At 41.9% G+C, this 16,346-nt stretch overlaps 1 protein-coding gene across 1 annotated transcript in view; it reads left to right on the top strand.

Annotated features, from left to right (window-relative positions):
- Positions 1–947: 947 nt before the first annotated feature.
- Positions 948–16,346, top strand: part of ADSS2 (adenylosuccinate synthase 2) — a 36,258-nt gene continuing 20,859 nt past the window's right edge. The window contains exon 1 of the mRNA XM_061471128.1: positions 948–1,276. Coding sequence (XP_061327112.1) covers positions 1,109–1,276 — 168 coding nt within the window. The 5' untranslated portion in view covers positions 948–1,108. The remainder of the gene's footprint in view (positions 1,277–16,346) is intronic.

The raw sequence follows: 16,346 nt of genomic DNA on the forward strand, positions 1-16,346 counted from the left end.
TTAGGTATTTTCAGTTGTTAAAAAAAAATGTTCTCTCAACTTTGCATTTAACTGTCTCTTATATATTCCTGTAGCTCTCTAAGATACAGTTAAACTTTGCTCCAGTGACTTTTATGGATCCTCAGATTCTTGGTTAAAGTAAACCTGCAGGAGCAAATAAGCAACCAAAACCAAACTCTACAACCTGCCAGACAGCTGCAGACTGTGCCTGCTCAGTGACTCAGGTTTCTGAATGGCTGTCTTAGCAATAATTACATCATTTGGATTTATGTCTTTTTAATAGCTGCTTTGCAAAAAAAATTCTTCCCCCAGGGGTGCTGATTCTGTGAAGCAAGAAGGAATGAAAACAGCCACTGAGCCATCAGTTCCACTTCTAAGCCCTCAAGTATGCATGATGAAGGCATTTCTCTGCTATGGGTTTTTTCCATTATTTTTTTCTTCCTCGTGAGTAGGCTTTGAGGCGATGTTTCAGTGCCTCTGGAGAAAATGGCCTCCTGCATTCAGCCCCTGGTTCTATGAAAAGTAATTTACATTCTTACCATTGTCAGCAAAACTAACTACATACATGCAGAGCTGTGGTGCACTGCAAACACACCTTCGCAGGTTTGACACCCCTCCATCCCGCTCCCAAGGCGCAGTCGCCACCCAGCCACAGCCGCTCCCCACCGCCTTGCCCTGCCCGCTCCTCAACCCACAGGCAGCCGTCCCACTGCAGGTGCGGCCCCGAGGACTACGAGCCCCAGCATGCACCGCGCCCGGCTCCGCGCGGCACCCTGCGCGGGGGATGCCGCGCAGCACGCTGGGTAATGTAGTCCTGGATGAAGCGCGGGAGGGCGAGGAAGTAAAAAAAGGCGCCGGGAGCGGCTGTGGCTCCTCCGGTTTCCCCGCGGGGGAGGCGGCTGGGCGGGGCTGCGCCTGAAGGCAGGGGTCTGCCCTTGCGAGGTGCGGGGGGGGGAAGGCCGCACTGGCGGGGCCGGTAGGCGGCGGCACCTGGACGCGGCAGCGGCTCCACCGCCCGCCCGGCTGGGAGGAGGAGGAGGGGGGGAAGCGGAGCCGCCGCGCGCTGCCGCATGTGCCTGGAGCGGAGCCGGAGCGGGCAGCGTGAGCCATGGCGGAGCATGGCGCCCCGGCGCCCGCCATCCCCAACGGCGAGTGCGCCGCGCGCCTCCCCGGCAACAAGGTGACCGTCGTGCTGGGGGCCCAGTGGGGCGACGAAGGCAAAGGCAAGGTGGTGGACCTGCTGGCGCAGGACGCCGACATCGTCTGCAGGTGCCAGGTGAGAAGGCAACCGGGGCGCGGGGGAGGCCGCGGATGTCACCTTGAGGCGGGCGGCCCCACCGCCCCGCCGCGCGGTTCTGCGTGGGGCACCCGTTCTCGTCCCCGTATACCCCCGGGCTCCCGCCTCGGCGCAGGGCAGGGCGGCCGGTGCCCGGTGAGGCGGCGGGCTGCGGCGGTGGCGGGGCAGCGAAGCCTTCCCCAACGGGGCAGGAGCCCCTGCCGGTAGCCCCGCCGCCGGGCTCTGCAGCCCTCCCGCTCCTCCTTTGTCCCCGTCCCGGCGCCGGAGGTGGGGGGGAGGAGGAAGAGGAGGAAGGCGCCCGCCTCGCAGCCGAGAGCTGGCCTCCCGCAGGAGGAACACGCCTGGGGTCGCGCCCCCTCTCAGACCCGCCGCCGCCGCGCTCTTTGTTTGGGGGCGCCGCGAAGGGGCCGCGTTCGGCGGTTCCCGCAGCATCGCTGGTGGGAGCGGGTTCTGCGGGGCCGGGAGCCCTCCCTGGCGGCGGCGTGGCCTAAGCCGCGCCGCCCGGGAGCGTGCTCGCCGCCATCCCCCCCCCCGAGGGGCAGCGCTGGCCCCGCACGAAACCAGCAGTTAGCACCGGATGCACGTGAGGGGGGTGTCCGCAGCGACTTAGTCGTGCTCACATAAAACTCGCTTTTAAAGGCTCGCCTTGTTCCCAGGTCACTGTGGTGCCGGTGGGATCCCGCCTTTCTCTTAAGAGTTCTTAGAATTTCTCTTCTCTGGGGGCCTTACTCCAGCAGAAGAGCAAAAAAAGTGAGCCTAGCCTGCAAGCACAGCACTTTTAAATGCCTGCGTTAAAACAACACAGAGCTGAGGAGATGGTTTATCTTACAGTTTGTAGTGTAGCAAATTCTGTAGAACGTAATGAACCAAACCTGTGTATGTTTTTTTCTTGAAGAGATACAGCAACATAGAATGCCTGCAGCATATGCAGACTTCATGTAGGTGTTGTTATTTTATGCTTTTATTGACTGCACAAATTAAATTTGAGCTTAAATAAATTATTTTGGGAGAGTGCACCATTTCCCTAAGAGTGCAAAGGCTGAAGCTGTGTTTTGACTGAGAACTGCACATAAAACTGATGTTTTCAAAACCAAGTCAGGTGCAGCTGACAAATCAAAAACTTGAACTTCAGAGATTTTTAATCTTGAAGTAAACAAACATATTCTTAAATAGCTGTTTACACAGATGAATTACTTTTCCCCATATATCTTGTAGGTTTTTGTGGTTTTTTTTTTCTCCTTTTTTAAACAGTAAAATCTGATGTGCTGTGGCGTGGTTGCTTGGCTTTGAGGGTTATAGAACACAGTGACTCAGTTTGTCCTTTACAGCTTTGTTCTTGAGACTTGAAGGGCATCTAGGTGAACATGTTTGTTTAATACTAAGAAGTTTTGGTGGAGAGAGAGGAGAGGCAGGCAGTGAATTTTTGTGCTCACAAGTTTTAATGTCTTTGTTACTCCTTTTGAATTAGATGGGTGAAGGATCATGAAAAGGGAAAAATCATTTTATTATCTCAGGCTTGAATTTCATGGCCAGTTCTGACATTTCTAACAGCTTGTTGGTTCTGCTGAGGGGAGTTTTTTCATCCTTCTTTCTTCCCTTTCCTGTTGAAAACGAAGGCTGTGCTGGCTGGGTCTCTTCCCATGCACTGACTCTGGCACTTGAACACTTCTGTAAGTTGATTTAACTCACCAAAATGGCAGGAAACTATTTTTTGTTGTATTTAGTTTTTACAGTTTTAGTAAATAAAATGGAATATTCTTGGCTTAGAGGACCTTGATGAAAAGAGAATCTTTGGACAGGGTAAGCACAAAGAACAATTTCTCAGAACAAGAGGGGAAAATAGGAATATTCTCTTGCAGTAGTACTGAGACTGAATCATCTTCCTATGTACGCAAGCATGTTCTTGATGTTTGTGTTACTGCTGGTGATGTAGAGTATGACCCTTGAACTTTGTGTACCGCTACAAATCCAGAAAGAAAGATTGTACCACACTTAGTCTGCCCCTTGCTAATACCAGCTTTCTGTAATTGGAACTTCTCATTCTTTCGTTTGTTGTAAGATGGTTCTCTCTGTTCAGCATGCCACAGAATTGCTAGAGTGCTTCTGGATGAGATCAAACATTTCTGGTATGTTCTTCTGAAAACTTTAGTAGTATAGCCGTTTTCCTGGAGGATTTGGGAACTTGCTGTAGCAGGTCCAAGATATATTGGAAACTTGAGCTGTATTTGCAGTAAAACACTCTGGTGTGGCTTTTGTATCGCTGTCCCTGGTTCTGTGCAGCGTAAAATTGGTCCTGTCCCAGAAGTGAGAGCTATCACTTACTTTTACAGTGCCTTTAAAGGCGCTGCAAGAAGATATAGTCCAAAACCTGTGCCACAGGAAGGTCGTCTCCTAGGTAGCGAGTGTGCTTCAGTCACTTGTTTGACTAGCTGACTGTGGCATCTGGAAGGAGGTGCTTGCTTAGGTACAATTAGCTGAAGCAGTGTGTCAGGAAATAAGTTGTATTTTGGCTCTACTTCTAAGTACCACCCTCTAAAGTGTTTTATCTTAGGTTTAGAGATTGTTGAAAGGAGTCTTGTGTTCAGAGCAAGGGAATGGTATTTTCAGGAGACAGATTTGCTTTTATGACAAGTAGTATTATGGTTTCAAAAACAACTGTTTGAAGAAACTAAGCAAAAATTAAAATACACCTAGGGTCTGCATGTATGTAGCAGCTAATGCAGCTGCACTGGCAACTATGATGGTTTTGTAAGGACACCGCTTGTATAGGGGGTTCGGATGCAGTTAATATAAACACGTCTACATGGCAAGCAAAGTATGTACTTGTTCTTCCACTATTAAATTTGAATTGGTCTTCATTTACCTCTAGGAAGTATGTGGTAAAATGGTACAATTGATAAAATAAATGCATTGTGAGACTTAAACCTACATCTGGTCTTCAGTGGCATACAGAGTAAAGTCTGTTTACCTGCTGTCACATAAATCATAGTCCAGACAGTAAAATAGAGAAAGAATGGGTTTGAGATTCAGGAATAGTTGCCACCAAACCCATCATGTTTAGAAGTATGCATTGTATTTTTGTTAATTCCACAGGCAATGGAAAGTTAAACATTTCCAGTTCTGCTTAAAGGACTTCCTGTCATTGCAGAGCACAACTGAATTGGGGAATTTAATTACCAGCGTTTCGTTTCTTAGTGGATATGGGAATGGCAAATTAATGCAAGCAAATTATTCTAGATAGCTTTATGAAAGTGAACACAATACCAAAATATGCCATGTATCTCCTACATTAACACCACTTCCTCCACCCAGTCTACCAGTGTATGCAGTACAGAATGTAATGTCTGCACTACATGATTCTGTTTTCATTTACTCATTTCATCAACACATCCTGTTCTTACTATTGGAGGTAACTGGTTTATTTACAGTATATGTTGCATGGGTGAATAAGATTTTTCAAGTCTTCAAATTATTTTTAAGCCTGCTTCCTATGCTAAAGAATCCTGTTTTCCTGCTTCTTCAGTTCTATTGTACATTGTGCTGCTACTTCAAAATACAATTGCAGCTTCTTACCAAATGGTAACTGATTACATTATGGTCTGCCTGTGACTTACCCTTACTGCCCTGCCTGCGGTGGGGTCATGCTACTCCTACTCCTGAACTGCTAATGCATGGTAATTGCTATGTGTGGATTCTTTGTACTCCCTTTTCCTCCTCCTCCCCTCAAGCAACAGTGTGAATAGTCACATCACTGCTGATTGCTTGATATGTGCCAATTATGGTGTAACAAATAGAGAAGTTTTCAGTGTGCAGATTCTTGGGGTTAAGCAGTTACCGTTGTGAGCTGATACCTATCAGACCAATGCTGCCTAATAACCTCCATATCACTAGTCTGTATATAGCCACTTTTTTTTTTTTAACTGGAGTTTTCCTGTATTGCATTCACCAAGCTCACTTTGTTCTTTTGTAAATATTCTCATTTGAAAATGTGTTTTAGTCTAGAGCCTTTGCAGGCCATGCAGAAATAGGAATAATGGAATCAGTAGCTGTAGCTATTGGTACTTTTTTAGCAGCTCAGGCATTTGATACGTGGTGTCTAGCTAGAACTCTCACTCTTTTTAAAGTGCTGGTTGCACTATTGGACCTTGTTGTGGTTGGCAGCACGCCGATAATGTGCTTTGGTGAGGAAAGAGGGGTCAGTAAAATGAGTTCTTTGGCCTGCCCCATCAGTAAGTCATAGACCTGCTTTAGAGCATCATTGGCAGGTGATCTTTTGTAACAGAACAGTTGAAGTCTGATTTTCCAGCTCATGAAGTTTGTGCCATTAACAGATCTTAACAGCACTGAAGAGCAAATTATGCCTAGATCTACTGGTTTCTTACTGTTCTTTCAATCTCATTACAAAGCCTTGCTATGTTTGGTTGGTTAACATGCAGGACTCTATAGCAATTTATAAAGGTTTCAAATATGATTTTATTCCTACTGTACTATCTCACTGACATTTGTAAGATGTTCTCTGTAAATATTCTCAAAGTCCCTTTTTTTTTTTTTTATAATATCTGTTCTTAAATATTCTTGTGAAATGTAGCAAATATCTGTGGGGTTTTGTGGCCTGAAGCAATGCAGTGCTGGACCAGTCGGTGCTTTCAGCATTTTTCTTGTTCTTTATCTGCCCATCTCGCTGAATCTCTTTTATCTCTTAGGAATAGATTGGTCTGTATTCTGGACCTGGATAATGAATCCTGTTCCCTTCCTACCAATGTGTGTTGCAGCAATGTGAGGTTTAGCAAACTGGGTGAAATTAGGCCAAAAACAGTCTAAAAAGTCTGTTTGAATATTGTATTTCCTTAGGAGCTCCTTAGAGGAAGTTCTGTCAGTACAGAGAAGTATGGTTTGGGGTGTTTTGTTTTTTTTTTAGATAAAGTAAAAGTAATGTGTTCCTTTATTTATTAGGAGAAAACAGGTGAATGTATAAAGCATAATGTGGTTATTCTGTTATGTTCTGCCTCAGGCCACACTTTTGATCTCGTTCTGATGCAACAATTCTTGTACTACATGTTCAAAAATTTCTGAAGTCTAGCCAAAGTTTTAGAAACTTATTAAGTGTGTTACATGATGGCTTTTTGAGCTAGGTTTAGATCTTAACAAACATGAATGGATTGTAAAGGAAGAAAATTGCCAGCTGCTGGATTTTGTTTATACTGAAATCCAGGAGCAGGTTATACAGTAGAGTTTATTAGCTGCTAATTCATTGCAGGTGGAGGGTGCAGAAAGCAGGAAATCACAAAAGCTGGGATGTGAGAATGAATTAATTATCAAAACATTGGGGTTTTTTTTCACATCTTTAAAGGGGATGGTTTGCAATCTGAAGTTCAAAATAGATTTTTGGCAATATGTATTGAAATGAGAAGCAAATAGCCTAGTCATTGCAAGGCTGTATCTAGTTAGGGTGCATCATAGGGGTTCAAGTATGTCTTTTTGCTAAGCTGATCAACTTGCTAAAGGTGTGTTCAGCATTCCCAGACTCTGACTGAGGCAAGGAGCCTTTCTTATGATTCTTGTAAGTAATTGTAATATCCAGCTTTCTTGATGTATTTTTGACTTTTCATCTAAGAGTTAAATGAAAACGTATACAACCATATGATGCCAAAGCAACATTGACTTGCTTCTTGCCCAGCTTGGCAGTCATTTCTATAGCTAGCTCAGAAGCAACAGTGGTTGCCCTGAGCTAAAAATGAATGCTGCAATGTGGTAGCAGTAAAGGTAAACTGTAGAAAAAATTATGTACACACACATCTGATGGGGGAGTTGAAAGGAGAAGATGCCTTCTTCCTCAGTGTACCATGAGATAACATCTCCTTAAACTAGACAACTAATTTCTATTCTAAAGGAAGTAACCTGAAAGACTTACTTGCTCTATCTACCCTAAGGCATCATATTTTTGAAATAGATGTCTTGATCATATCCTAAGAAAAGGCAGGGATTGTCACTGCAGACTTCTTGGGTAGATAGTTCTCTTAAATGTATATGTCAGTATTTCAGAGCTGCCGTAAATACTTCTGTATTGAGTGCCAATATAGAGAGCCATGGTAATTTCAGTCTGCTTTTTTTAATGAATCTTTTTTTCCCTGTGCACCTCCCCTGTTAGGTCAAGTTGTAGACCTTAGCAGTTATGAGAGTACTGCTGTAGGTGAGGCATCAGGGTTTGAACTGCTGTCCCAGTCCATTCAAAACAGATTTAACTGTTCTGGTTCTTATATTAATGTCTAGTCTGCCTTTGACTAATGAAGATAGGTTCTAAAAATAAAATGTGTAGTTTCAACTTATATAGATTTAAAATGGAGAAAGATATTCTGTTGTTCCTGCATCTTAGTTTCAAATGCCTCATACTTTTTTATGTGTTTCTGCAGTGATTTCTTGCACGTTCTACTTTTGTATCTGCATATGCCTCCTACTTACATGTATGCTTCTTTGGCTAGCACGCATGGCACATATATACTTCTGCTCTTCAATGCTCTTCACAGAGTTTTTAAGAAGCAGGAAATGTATGGGTTGTTTTGGTTTGTTTTCTTATGAGGAAGAGTATTTTTGCTTTCAGTTTATGGATGGGCAACTCTGCTTTCTTGTTGGGTTTTGCTGATTACCCAACTCAGTACATTAATGTTTCATATTAGACTGTGCCTTTAAAAAAAAAAAGGGAAAAACTTGAAGTTTGAATCTAGGTTGACTATAAGATAAAGAATGAGGGTATTCCAGAGAACGATGGATATATTAAGTGTACATTTTTCCTGGAAGGGTCCCATGTGCCAGGAAGATGGAAGAACTGCAGATCCTTCTGCTTAAACTGGAAGGACAAGCAGTCAAGTCCTTTGCATGCTTTTCAGGTAAATCAGTGAGCTTGGCTGCAAATGCAGGAGCATGGAACTTTTCTGAGCAAACTCACCATAGGAAAAGGGTCTGGTTTGGGATTTCTCTATAAGCATTTGAGTATGGCTGTATATAATTTTCAGAGTCTTTTTGGAAGATGAGATTCCATGCTTCCTTAATTGTTGGCTTCTCTTAGCTTCTCATCAGCTCTGAACTTAGCAAGCAGGGGTATAAAACATACTGGAACTTGTAACTCCTGCTTTGATAATTTTTATGTCCTTGATAAACATTAATATTGTTTAAGTATATTCATGGTAGGCCAAATAAGTTACTCTTAAATAAATGACTTCTTAGGAAACATTCTGGTTGTACTTTCATATTTAGCAAAACCCAAAAAAACCACCCATATAGGGGTTGTTTCAACTTCAGTGTTCTGTTAGCTGAGTTTTGGTGGTGGCTGGTTAAGGACTGTATACCTGAAGTCTTACCCAATAACTTCTTTGTGGTATTTTAATTCAAGAAAATACCTTTTGGTCTAAAAAGAGCATCTCCCTTTAATACTGACAGTAAAAGTCATGATACAAAATGGTTGGTGAAGTAGTCCTCGATTAGACTTTCTGAAGACAGACATAAGTCATTACTATTATATCAAATTAACTTTATGAAATTATCAAGTCTCTGCTGTAACTCCAAAAAAGATGGGTTCTTATTTGTCCAGTGAACCAGCTCAATACATGCATGCTCCCTCTGGGGCTTTTGACTAGTAGAACAATGTAATTCCAGAAGAAAAATTGCTGTTAAGTGTTATGAATGCTCTTTTTCCATGTTTCATACATGATTTGAAAGCTGTTCTGCAGGGACAGAACATAAGCCAAAGAGCTCTTGTGCTACAGGAAGGTTCAAAGTGAGAAGACTTGTCTTGCTTTGGGGTTGTTCATACATGGTTTTGAGTTTACCAGTTTGGCTGCAGAGTAAACCTTTCTAAGAGTTACACTTCTAAAAATGGTTTTAGTCTTCAGAGCTACAAGAAAAAAAAATCAAAACACTTTAGTCAGGTACTTGCATTAATATTGCTGCTAGTTCTGTTTTGTTCTTTATGCAGAATGCTTTAGCTGGCAGTTAAGATATTTAAAAGCTATAGGATGCAGGAGAAAATAAGCCGTTTTGCTTAGATGGGGGAAGTGCTGAAATGATTACCTTAAAATCAGTATTGATGTGTTATTAGAAATGCTGTTCAGGCAGTATGTTTAAAATGCAGTCCTCTTTGATACTATTGATTAGTCTTCAGTATATTTTCCAGTGATAGTCTCAGGAACATGGATGGTACAGTATTGTGGTAACTGGTGTCTTTGTGTCATATGCATGAGTGTATTTTTTTGTGGTAAATAATGCCTTCCAGTGCTTTCACAGAGGGTTTTGGCTAGCAGGAATCACTTGTTCGATTCATTGAATTTTCAAACTTGTTTCCACTAAACTGTCAACTAGCAGATAATGACTTTTTTCCTTTGAAATTAGTATTTTCAGGCATTCAAAACTATTGCAAAAGGGTGTTTCCTAAGAATGTTTATCAAATGGCCTCCAGATGAGCAATGCTTGCAGCTGCCTTCGCTATCTTATGTCCCCTCAGTGTACATGTAACTGATTCTGTTCACATTTGCCAGGATAGGTACGTTTTAGAATAGTATCTTGTTTTGTGCATAGTACTGACCAGCCTATCTGAGTTGAATATATGGATGCAGATTCTTGGGTGTGGTGCTTACACTGAGAAGGATTTTTAGGCTACCTAATCATTAGGAAGCTGAAGAAAAATCCTTTTTTGTTTTGTTTGCTTTTTAAAAAATAGTATTTTGAGCAGTTTACCTCTCTAAAAGGGATATTTCAAACCTGGTAATTTTATAGGTAATGTTTTTTAGAATAAGGCTTCTAGAAAGCAGGTTTTGTTATCGGGATTGCTGTCATTCTAACAGTACTTGTGTGATAATTTCCCTATTAGTATGCCCCTTCCTGTCAGGTCCTGTAGACTTAGCTGTTCAACATGTTACATAGCTTGGGTATTTCAAGATTACCAGCTAGTATTAGGGGTTATAGGCTTTTTCACACCACTAAAATTGGAATAATGCCCTTTCTAAGAGCTTAGGCATTTAGTCATCTTACAACAGCAGGTTTTGCTTAAAATATTATAGATAAGTAATAATCTTGTGCCTGATCTTACTTCACTATCCCACTTAATTACTTAAAATACTTCAAAATATCAGTATAATTAATACTGTAAGGATCATGAAAGGGTTAAAAAGGCTACTGTGTCTTAAAAGGATTTTAAATTGTTCATCCATCAAAGCATCAAATTAAGAAGTCCCCAAACTAAATCCATATCTGGAATCATAGAATGGTTTGGACTGGTACGGCCCTTAAAGATCATCTCGTTCCAACCCCCTGCCATGAGCAGGAACACCTTCCACTAGATGAGGTTGCTCCAAGCCCTGTCCAGCATGGTGTTGAACACTGCCAGGGATGGGGCAGCCACAGCTTCTTTAGGCAACCTGTGCCAGTGTCTCACCACCCTCACAGTAAAGAATTTTTTCCTAATGTCTAATTGAAATCTTTCCTCTTTCAGTTTAAAACCATTCCCCCTTGTCCTCTCCCTACCTGCCCCTGTAAAAGGTCCCTCTCCAGCCCTCTTGTAGGCCCCCTTTAGGCACTGGAAGCTGCTCTAAAGTCTTCCCCGGAGCCTTCCCCAAGCTGAACAAGCCTAGCTCTCGGCCTGTTCTCATAGGAGAGGAGGTGCTCCAGCTTCTGATTATTTTCGTGGCCCTATGGCCTTGCTCCAGCAGGTCCATGTCCTTCCCATGTTGGGACACACAGCATAGGTTCATGGTAATTATTCATTATGACTTTCACACACTGTCTCCAAATAAATGGAAAGAAATGTTTTCACTCCAGTCCAGTTGTCACCGTTTTGTACTCGACATGTAGAGGACTTTAAAAAGAAAACAAACCACAGCAAAACAATAACCAAACAACACCCCCCCCCCCCCCCCCCCCCAAAATCCAAACCAACAACTCTTAAAATAAAGAGTACCAGGAAACTTTTATGGTTGAAGGTGTTATGGTTTGGTTTTTGCATCAAGGCTATGATTAATGATTTTTAAGATGCCTGACTTCATGATTTCATGAATTGTTTGAACTGATGTTGTTGAGGGGGAAAAAATAGCTGGTTTTTGTTCTCCTTTCAGTTTGAGTCAGCTCGTGTTTTACCCTGTTATCCGCACAAATATTTGGCGTCATCTGATGCCAGTTACTCCTCCAGCATTGCTGGCAGCGGTGTAGACAGCAACTGATAACCTGAAAACTGGAGACTGAGTCCAACCGTGAAACCAACCACCCTAACTTTGGTGTGTTGTCTCGAAGTCTCGAGCAACAACAGTGGGACTAGGTATTGACTACAAAGAAAAATCAAAAGGAAGGACAACAATGTATTTGTATTACTTTGTATTATGAAATTCATGCTCCTGACAGTTGAAAAGTTGGAGAAATTCAATTAGTGAGACAATTTGACATTGTAATTTTGTAAAGCTCTGGGCTGCTGAAAGGCTGATCTCGGTCACCAAAGAATCATTAGGGAGACGAGAGAGAGCTGTTCCAAATACTGGGTTGAAAGATAAGAGGAGAAAAAACAGTGCAAGTAAAGGAGACAGAACAAACTGAATGCTTTTAACTTTTTTTTTTTAGTCTACCTCAAAATACAGTGCAAAGAAGACTGATGCTTTCTGAAAATCCAACTTTGGAAACCTAAGAGTATGCTAAAACAGCAATGCTGTTCCTTGAGAGACATGCACAAAAAAGTGGTGCTGTATCTAAGCAGGGTATGATTAGGACTTCCAAAGTAGTAAGCCTGTGTTAGCCTCTTGATAGGGATGCTGTTACTGGTTCCTGTTGGACTTAGTTTTGGGTAGCTGCTTTGTTGCTAGATGGAGAGTCTGGTTTATGTCCTATTCTCTAACAAGGCATGTTTAGCATTTTTCCCACACACTCAGTTTTCTGTGATGAAATGAGCTCAAGTCCAGAGGCTGTGTTCTAATATAAAGAAAAACAAACAAACAAAACCCCATAACAAAAATAGTTTTGTCTTTTTGTTTGTGTGGTTGGTTGGTTTTGTTTTTAATAGTGCTCTCTCTTCTGAGTGTGCTTTATTAGAACTAAAGGGAGAAGATCATTTATATTTTTACCTAAATAGCCTTGTAATAACCTAATCTAGAGAGATATCGTAGTGTTAAATTAGCAAAAAATAAGCATTATGCATATTATATTTATTAAAAGCTTAGTCTCTGATGTAATATTAATAAGAAACTGATTTTTGTTTCCTAATACTTTCTAACAATATGCTTCCAGTTCACAGTATTGGAATGCTATGGGATGCATACAGCCTTTGGTTTTCTGTTGTGTTTGTTGTCTACCTTTGTGTCCTTTGTGTTAAGAAAATTTTCGAGTAACTAACAGATACCTTTTGGCGTGATTTGCAGGATGAGAAGACATGGAATAAAAAATGTTGTGGTATTCTAGATTGTGTCTGTTGAAATGAGAAGCTCACGCAGTGTAAGAATTCTGCTGTGTGTCTTGAAAGATGTGTGCAGGGGTTTTTATGTGTACAGAAAACACTGTCTCCTCTGTGATAAATATACGCTTAAGAAAATACCATAGTTCACTATATAAACAACTATATACACAGTTGTTGTTAGGATAAAAATCAGAATTAAGTGATAAATGTTTAGGGTATTATGATTTACTATGAGGGTGATAAGGCCAGGCTGGATGGGGCTTTGAGAAACCTGGTCTAGTGGAAGGTGTCCCTGCCCATGGCAGGGGGATTGGCGCTGGATGAGCTTTACGGTTCCTTCCAACCCAAACCATGTTCTGGTTCAGTGTTGGTGGGCTTTTTAATTATTATAACTATTTTTAAAATTATAATTTTTTTTTTCCTTAATATCTGTTGAAACTGTCGGAGATAGGAGGTCTAGGGTGGAGAATGAAAAAGTTTCTTAAATTACTTTTAAGAGAGACAGTCTCGGGTTCAAAATTCTGATTCTGATGTTCTGGCAGATCTAAAGGTTTACAATACTGTAGCTGATATTGTAACATGGAGAATGCAGCAGTGAAAAAAAAATCACAAAAATATTTTTAGGAAGCACTCAAAGAAAATAGTGTCAGGGTTTGTTTTCTTTTTTTTGTTTTTGTTTGTTTTTAAAGTCCTCCACCCTCTTGTTACATCCAAATAGTGTATTCCAGACTGAGCAAAAGCATTTTTTGGTCTTGCCATGAACTTGGCCACTCTCTCTGTGTTGGCCTAAGGTAAGGTGTTTCAGTTTTCACATGACTGGGAGAGAGCCTGTAGTTTGGGTACCGAGATCGGTACCCAAACTGCAGGTTGACTGGAGACCAGTAACGAATGGTGTCCCTCAGGGATCGGTGTTGGGACCTGTCTTGTTCAACATCTTTGTGCTGACATGGACAGTGGGATTGAGTGCACCCTCAGCAAGTTTGCTGATGACACCAAGCTGTGTGGTTCGGTTGATACCCTGGAGGGAAGGAATGCCATCCAGAGGGACCTTGATACACTTGTGAGGTGGGCTGATGCCAACCTCATGAAGTTTAACCATGACAAGTGCCAGGTCCTGCTCCTGGGTCCGAGCAATCCCAGGCACAGCTACAGGTTGGGCAGAGAAGAGATTCAGAGCAGCCCTGCGGAGAAGGACTTGGGGGTGTTGGTCAATGAGAAAATGAACATGAGCCGGCTTCAGTGTGTGCTCGCAGCCCAGAAAGCCAACCGTATGCTGGGCTGCATCAGAAGAAGCATAACCACCAGGTTGAAGGAGGTGATCCTGCCCCTTTACTCTGCTCTTGTGAGACCTCACTTGGAGTATTGTGTGCAGTTCTGGTGTTCTCAACACGCAAAGGACATGGAACTGTTGGAACAAGTCCAGAGGAGGGCCATGAGGATGATCAGGGAGCACCTCCCGTATGAAGATAGGCTGAGAAAGTTGGGGCTGTTCATTCTGGAGAAGAAAAGACTCTGTGGAGACCTCATTGCAGCCTTCCAGTATCTGAAGGGGGCCTAAGGGATGCTGGAGAGGGACTCTTCATTAGAGACTGTAGTGATAGGATAAGGGGTAACAGGTTAAAACTTAAACAGGGGAAGTTTAGATTGGATATAAGGAGGAGGTTCTTTATTGTGAGGGTGGTGAGGCACTGGAATGGGTTGCCCAGGGAAGTTGAGAATGCCCCATCCCTGGTGGTGTTCAAGGCCAGGTTGGACAGAGCCTTGGGTGATATGGTTTAGTGTGAAGTGTCCCTGCCTATGGCAGGGGGGTTGGAACTAGATGATCTTAAGGTCCTTTCCAGCCCTAAGTGTTCTATGTTTCTATATGGTAGACTATATTTAGTTAATTGGGGAGTATGGCCAGCCTCAAAATTGCTTGTGTATGTTAATTTCCCTCTGGCAAAGCTTTATACATTTGAGCATGAACTTTGTTTAATAGTGAAAATAAATTCCACAGTTCTCCATTAATAATGTTTAAACAATTGACTCAAAGGAGTGTTACCTTGACCTAACTGATCTCTGTTTTGGTGTAGTGTGATGAGGGAGGAGGAGTGAGAAATCTGGATGGAAGGCACTGAAGTAGTCAGGAGTGAATTCATCAGTTCATACCTTGAATTATGCCCAGAGGCAATAGTTGCCTACAGCACAAAAATGTTGGCGTTATCATCTATTTCTGGAGGAGGAAGAAAAACCTAAACCAAACTCATCCTATAACCTAACAACAACAACAGCCCACCCCTTCACCCTGCCACCGCTAGAACTCCAAATAGAGGTTTCTATAATTAGAATTGTTTATCGAACCTGTGTTGTGCAATGTCAGAGCACACAACATGTGTACACTTTACTGCTAGTTCACCCTAAGTGTGCAGTGTGGACCATTCTTTTAATGTATTAGGATTCCCAACTGCGAACTATGCACTTCTGTGGTTATGGTACACTTTACCTATAAATCAGTAGCAGAATTTTGAAAACTGAATTCATGAAATGCTCTTGGTTTAATGCTCTCCTAAAATATGGTTTGAAATTAAAAATATTTCTCAAAGTTACGCGTTTTGACAGAATGACGTCCTAAGCAGGGTGGGTCTGTCTTAATGTTCTACCAGACAGCTGCTATCAACAGCACCTTTTCATGTCATAGGCATCATAATATTATAAACAACTAAGTTCTGAGATTCAAATTTGAGTCTGAAAAGAAGCATTTGGAAAGTTTGAGGTCTAAGTGTGGCCTAAAAGTATGTTCAACTGACAGTTCGCAAGTGATGTCAAGTTTCCTCGTAGGTCTCTAGCAAAATCACTTGGAGTGTAACTGCTCACAGTAAACATGCAGATGTATATATAACTAGCTTGCTTCTAGATGAACTGTGCTGTGCATGTAGTTCAAGTTTTTCAAAGGTGCCATTTTTTATTCTGTTGGACATGGGGTATTTATTAGTGAGCATGGAACCAACACACCTTGGTGTCACTCAGCAGCACAACAGAGAAGTCTTGACACCACCAAAACCCAGCAGCTATGTTGTCATGATTAAAGAGTCCGAGTCTGCATACTACGTGCTTTACTTAAGCAGACATGGCCACTGAACTTTAGGTAGCTTTACAAACCTTATGAGACTAAGAATTAAGTGTTAATCATGATCTCTGATCTCTGCAATGGACAAGTTTTCATTCTTTTTATTTGACATTTATGATGCTAGAGAACTTTTTTTTTTCCATTTTTTCCAAATGAATTTAGAAGCAAACCAGAAAATTAAATCCAGTTAATAGGGGATTTAAACTGAATAGTCATTGACTAATCTTAGTGTTGCTTATGGGTTACTCCAGTTTATTTATGCTGCAGTGGGGGACTTTGGACTAGTCTTCCCATTTGTAAATTACTACTACTTCAGTGTTGTACTTAGACTTACTTATTGAATTTTCATTTAAAGCATTTCATTGCTCATGTTTAATTTGTCTAGACTTATATTACCATCTAGTAGAAAGAAATAATTTGAAGGAACCTGATGAGGAAGAAGATAACTACCACTTTCAGCAGATTTACTTGACTGTAAATACTACCTTAGTACATAGCTATTTTTCTTCTCCAAGAAAGGT

The sequence above is a fragment of the Pezoporus flaviventris genome, unplaced genomic scaffold (genome assembly GCF_033815535.1).
Source record: "Pezoporus flaviventris isolate CSIRO_AGI_PZ_B2104156 unplaced genomic scaffold, CSIRO_AGI_Pfla_v1 ptg000066l, whole genome shotgun sequence".
NCBI lineage: Eukaryota > Metazoa > Chordata > Aves > Psittaciformes > Psittacidae > Pezoporus > Pezoporus flaviventris.